The following is a 6326-nucleotide window of genomic DNA, read 5'->3' as shown; positions in this document are numbered from 1 at the left end:
GGCAGGAAATTAGGCAAGCCTGGTTCGCAGGTGTGCTCGTCGTCGTTTGTGGGTGAAACGGATAAAAACCAGATTTTCTGAAAGGTCCCTCAGTGCAGGTCGACCTGCAATTCTCCGTGTCCAGTCCACAGGCACCCTCAGCAGCAGTGTCTAGAACGTCTGTTAAACGTGAGTCGGGGGCCGACCCCACCCCCCTAACTCGTGGGTGGGAGCTGGGAAGCACCTGGCTTTAAAGCAGAAGCTATTATAACGTAGGTCATGTTCTGTTAACACACAAAATGTATTTGTTGGTTTTAGCAGGAAAAGCGACTTTATAATAAATGGGCTTTACTGAGTCAGAACGTGTAATCGAGGCCTGTTTTCCTCTCTGCGGTCCCATTCTTAAAGAAAGGGAGCCGCAGGACCAACGAATCACATCAAGAGTTCACTTTGGGAAGCGAGGAATGTTCTTCCACTGGCCGACGTGGCGTCAGACTTCACAGCCTCGTCCCCTCGCACGCTTTCAGCTCCAGGCCCGTGCGATGGCACGCTCCACTGGGGGGAGACGGCCGGCGGGCCTCGCGGCGGAAGGGGCTCAGTGTGCCGGGGGCTCTCCCGCCGGCACCCGCACGCTCCGCCGGACGCTCAGCATTCCACAGAATGGCAGGAAGGGAGACCAGAGAAAAGACGTTTTTAAGGGAGTTTGGGAGAAAACAATCATTATGATAATAAAACGCGTTTACTTTCGTAGTCTGCTCTTTCTGCCCACGTTACATAATCTAAGTTAAAGCCACAGGAAAGCCTTTTATCTGTCCTTCTGCCTTGCTGGGCCTGTCAGCCGCGGGAAGCTCGCGTGGCTGCGGCGAGACCCACCAGAGGCTTCTGGCTCTGGTCCGAGCCAAGTCCCCCGCCAGGCTGCGCCATGACTGGTGCCGTCAGCTCTTCCTAACAGTGTGGGACGGTCCTAATTTCCTGCCTGGCCAGAACATGTCAGGGTTCAAAGCAATTTTGCAGGTGGCCTCGCTGTCACTTTTGATGAAGCTCACACCTGTAAGTGTGAACCTCGGAAGCGTGCACAGGCACAGAGGCATCTGCCGAGAGGCAGGCGCCAGCCGACGGCCGTCACTCGCTGCCCCGGGGGACGCTCACGACCACCTTCCCCGTTCTTTCTCTTCCAGCCAGAGCTACCTGCAAGCTGCAAGTGACGGGCCTGCCGGCCACAGCCTGGACCCCTCTGCCCACTACAACTCCCCGAAGTTCCGGTCCCGAAACCAGAGCTACATGAGAGCCGTGAGCACGCTGAGCCAGGCCAGCTGCGTGAGCCAGGTGGGGCTGCCCGTCCCTCTGCCCCGGGCCCAGCCCCCAGCCCACGCTGTCCCACCACATCCCTGCCAGGCACGGGGCCCGCACGTCTCGGGGAGTTACCTGGTCGTGAGCCCGGAGCTGGGTGAGCGGAGGTTGTTCCAACATGTCTGCCACGTGATCCTCCCTCGCTCCCCCAAGTGACCGGCTGGCCTCTCGGCCTCCTCGCTGGTTCAGCTCAGACCGCCTGCTCTTCCCAGGGGGATTCCCCAATAAAACAGGGCCAGGGGCCATCTCTGGGGACCAGGCACTGACGACGGTGGCTCTGAGTTACGTTCCCAAGCTGAGCCTCGCGCGTCCAGTAGGAAGAGTTGGGAATGCTGGGGGCTGTGTTGCCCGAGGACCGAGTCCGTCAGGCTGGGTGGTGGTGTAGCCCCCAGGGGTTGGGGTCCCCACGTGAACAGGAAGGGAGGCTTTGGCCACCCACAGCGAGGCTGGCGAGCGGGCCCAGCATGGGGAGCGGCCGCAGCGAACAGCAGGGGGCCCCGGTCACGTGTGCTGCAGGACAAGAAGCTCGGCTTACACGTCTGATTAAACGCGCGTCTTTGGAGGTGCTGTGTGCGGCTCCCACTGGACCCGCTCCGCTGGGCCGTGGCCGGGGAGATGCCCAAGCCACCTGACCAGGCTCCTCGTCCAGGGCGGGGTGCGTGACGCGTGAGAACCCACCGCCCCAGAACCGTCTGCTGGCGACTTGGGCCGCACGGTCCTTGGTCACAGCCTGAGTTCCTCAGGCCTCTTCTTCCTAGGTGACCGTTTTCAGGGCAGGGCTTGCCTGTCCGTCAGCCCCTTGGACAGCACCAAGTGTCGCTGCCACCCCTGAGTGACACGTGACATGGCCTCCGGCCACGGGAGTGCCGGTTCCCGGGGGTGTGGAGCTGTCCCACGGGCCCACACGGCTGGACCTCCCGCTCCGCGCCCTGCCCTGGGCTCTGCCCCACCCAGCATACGACAGGTCACAGCCAATGGCTCACAGAGGCCCGCAAGGCTGTCTCGGTCACTGTCACCAAGCCGTCCCAGACTGGGCTGGCGCTGGGGTGCAGCACAGGAGGACACGTCAGTGAGAGTGGAACCGAGTCTCAAAGCAGGACGTGTGTGACACCAGGTTGGGTCAGCGTGAGGACCACGCCCGCGGTGACCCATGGAGGTGGCCCCGCCGCCCGTCCCCTCTGCACCAAGTGGCTTCTGTTCCCTTGCCGCGTCCCCACGCCCCACGCAGGGGGCCTGCGTCCCGGGCTGAGGGGCTCAGGGTGCACGATTGCCAGCTGCCGGAACGTGCCACTGCTCCTGGGACAGACTCCTCAGCTCAGCCCGCTCCAGACGAGCCAGCGAGGACACGTCCTGCCTTTTTCAGGTGTGAGGTGGCAGCTGGGTCCAAAATCCAGCCCCGTCCGCAGGCTTCCACTGGCTTCGTCTGCACGAGCACCTGGTTGCCCTGGAGGGCACGTCCCCGAGGCGCCGACATGCTCCTTTTCCCCTGGAATTAGAACACGTTTCTCGTCACCACTCAGACCCTAGTGATCGTTCCCTTCGCTGTGCGTGCCAGCTTCCCCGTGACTCTGACCCGACGTCTCTGCCGTAACCGGAGTTCGCAGGCCCCCAGCGGGGTCCCTGGAGCGGCTGCCTGAGGGGGAGCCTGAGGGCACCTGCGGGGGTGAGGCTCACACCCTGGTCCTTGCTGTCATTGTCCTTGGGGCGGCACCTGTCACCCTCCCGAGGCTCAGCCTGGCCACGTCCTCCGGAGTTCTCAGTGGCCGTGACAGTCTCTCCTTCGGCTTGGCTTCTGTCCACCCACGGTCCAGTGGTTGTGCCCGCCTGGCTGTGGCCACGCGCAGGAGGGCGCAGTGCTGGGAATGGCCTGCAGGGGCCGCTGCATCTTCGCTGCAGAGAAGCCGTTCTTCCGCCCTGTCCCCCGCTGTCCTGGTCTGGGCCCTCTGGGCGTGTGGGCGTGACCACAGCCTCCCTCTGCCAGGTGTCCTTTCCCTCAGGTGTGGGGCACGCACCATGAGTGGTGCTGTCTGACCCTTCAGCGCACAGCTCGGGCATCTGCGGTTGCTCGGCTGGGCCACCATCCCCACCACCGTCCCAGATGGTTTTCACCGTCCACACTGACACTGTTGTCACTGAACACGGACCCCCAGCCCTGCGCCCGCCGCCTCCTTTCCTGTCGGTGGGCTCGCCGCGTCTGGCCTTCCATGGCTGGCTCCCTCCGCTCGGCACCAGGGCCTCACGGTCCATGCACGTCGAAGCCGGCACAGACGTCCTCCGTCTTCAGGGCTGACCGGCACCCCGTCGTCCAGACACCTCAGCCCTGCTTGCCTGTGCCTCCGTGGACGGGCACTCCTGTCGTCCCCATCACTGGCCACGGTGCCCGCTCACGAGTCCCACTTCTGGCTCTTGTGGACATAGCCAGATGCGGCCTTAGCCAGATGGCGGCCTTGCTGGAGCGTGTGTGACTCTGTTTCTAAGCTTCGAGGAGCTGCCATCGCGTTTTCCACGGAGGCTGCTGCATCTCGCACCCTCCACCAGCCGCGTCCGAGGGCTCCAGCGTCACCTGCTGTGCTTGCTCTGCAAACGTCACCTGTCATGACCGGAGGGCTCTCTGCCACAGACAAGACAGTCCCCTGCCCACCCTGTCTCCCTTACCATTTTCCTGACCTCTGCTTCGGTTCCGTGGTGCCCCATCCCCTAGTCCAGGAGTCCCCAGACCCCTGGGCCGCATTCCAGTACCGGTCCGTGGCCTGTTAGGAACCGGGCCGCACAGCGGGAGGGGAGTGGCACATGAGCGAAGCTTCGTCTGTATCCGCGGCCGCTCCCCAGCATCGGCATCGCCGCCTCAGCCCCGCCTCAGGTCATCAGGCGTTAGAGTCTCGTAGGAGCACCGGTCCCTGGTGCCACAAAGGCTGGGGACCGCTGGTCTAGGGGGCTGTGTTTCTGAGCTCATGGTTCACAAAAGCGGAGTAGGACGCATCAAACTGCACTGAGCTTTGCTCCAGCCCAGCGCCCTCCTGGGCACGTCCAGTGCAGAGCCACAGTTTGAGTTCCTGTCGCATGGTGGCCACTTTTCCAGATCTCCCTCCAGCTCAGTGACCAAATCAGCCCTCGGAGAACAGGTCACCGGTGCCTTTCTAGGCCGAGTGGGCACCCTGCTCCCCTGCGTTTGCTTTGTTTGGGGAAGAGTCACGTTCATTTTGAGAACTGGAACCTCCCTGACGAGGTTCCGTGGCCAGCAGCCCGAGCCGAGTGGTCGTGGCTGACGTTTGAGCGCTGCTCGCAGTGGCCCCTGCTCCCCCTCGTGCGGTGGAGGGTGATCGTGGCCTGGTGGCGTCGCAGACGGCTTCCACCGCGTCCTGCACCCGGGTGCTGGCCAGTGTGAGTGACCACACTCAGGGTTCAGCCTTTTCCAGTTGTCTCATGTGCAACATTGGCATTAATGACGTGAAACAATCAGGGAGTTCTGATATAATTCCACGTAAGGGGAACTTAGGTTGAAAGAAATCTGTAGTCCGGAAAATGTCGCGTTTCAACCTCATGAGAGTTTCTGGTGCGTTTCCCTCACGAGGGGCCTGAGGTAGCCGTGACGTTGGGCTGTCACGGTGCGTCTGCTCTGAGTTGGTCGGCTCTGTCCTGCGCTGGACACCTCGGAGCCTCTGGTCTTCTCTGCCCTCCTCCTCAAGCTGCAACCTCGGGGGACAGCCCTGCCTCCCGGTACCCCTCGGCGCCCTCCTCCGACACCTCTAGGGCGGCGGCTGGGCTGCGGTCCCAGGGTTTTCCAGTGCAGGGAGCTGCTTCTGCAGTGTGCGGGTGACCCAGGGACAGCGCCGAGGTCCGTGGGCAGGTCCACAGCTCAAGGTGGGCAGGAGCCTCGTGCTTTGTCTCCCCACCAAAGAATCAGATTGGTTGACCTGATTCTGCTCCGGTCAGAACGAGACCCTTATTTATCTGTAACGTGACCAGGGCATTCAGGAAATCGGGTGACATGGTGGATGTGTGAGGCCATGACAGACGTGGGCGTCCGCACGGTTTGCAGTGGACAATCACCCTGGGTTCTGGACCCGGCCCCCAGGGCAGGCAGGATGGGACAAGGAGATCGTCCCGAGGGAGGGGAGGCCGTCACGGGGACTCCGTGGGCCTCATACCCTGTCACCTCTCCACGAGCCCCAGCCCGTGCCCGTCAGTCTCCCCCGCAGCCCCCAGGGGCTCACGCGCTGCCACACGTGAGGTGGACACCAGAATCAACACCAGGCACAGCGGTGATCGAAGTCTCACCACCCAGACTGGGCACATGACCCCTGCGTCTCTGACCTCTGCCCCGGCCCCTGGGCCCCTGGGCCTCTGGCACAGCCACATCTGCCCAGTGTCCACTGTCCATTCTCGCAGCTCGCGCCCTTTCTGCTGCCCCGTTATCTTCGATCTCATCTCAGGGCCGTGTTTCACTTTATCGAGATTCCACCTAACACCTGCACGTTCAGCTCGTGTTACCACCTGTGAACCTCAGGAAAAGCGTATCCCCTGCCCAGGCCATCGACCCCCCAGAGGCCCTTCAGCCCACCAGGGTCACGCCCCTGTGTGCGCCCCTGAGCATCCCTGAGACCCCCCACCCCCCACTGTCCAGAGCCGTGATCCTTTGTCAGTGTTTTGTAAGGAATGACCCAGCGAGCTGCTTCCCGAGCTGACCTCACACCGGCTGTGCTGGGAACAGGCGTGGGGGTGGCCGGTGGGCGGGCGGTGCTTCCTCTCGGAAGGTGGCCGTGGGGCCCGGCCGGACCTCACCGTCACTGTGTCGTTGCTCGTTCCAGATGAGTGAAGCGGAGCTGAACGGGCAGCTGGAGTCGGTGTGTGAGTCCGTGTTCAGTGAGATGGAGGTGCAGGCCATGGACGCCCTGGGCCTCCCCGGCTGCTTCCGGACGCGGAGCCACAGCTACCTGCGCGCCATCCAGGCCGGCTACTCGCAAGACGACGAGTGCGTGATCACGATGCCGCCGTCC

The 6326-nt window shown here is 63.0% G+C and overlaps 1 protein-coding gene across 1 annotated transcript in view; it reads left to right on the top strand.

The window, feature by feature from the left end:
• Window positions 1-6326, top strand: part of DLGAP2 (DLG associated protein 2) — a 246057-nt gene that overhangs the window by 209490 nt on the left and 30241 nt on the right. Inside the window, exons 6-7 of the mRNA XM_011378432.2 lie at window positions 1158-1305; window positions 6138-6305. Coding sequence (XP_011376734.1) covers window positions 1158-1305; window positions 6138-6305 — 316 coding nt within the window. The remainder of the gene's footprint in view (window positions 1-1157; window positions 1306-6137; window positions 6306-6326) is intronic.

Source organism: Pteropus vampyrus, unplaced genomic scaffold (assembly GCF_000151845.1).
Source record: "Pteropus vampyrus isolate Shadow unplaced genomic scaffold, Pvam_2.0 Scaffold338, whole genome shotgun sequence".
NCBI lineage: Eukaryota > Metazoa > Chordata > Mammalia > Chiroptera > Pteropodidae > Pteropus > Pteropus vampyrus.
The sequence above is the reverse complement of the archived record's forward strand: the minus strand, read 5'-3'. Positions and strand labels throughout refer to the sequence as shown.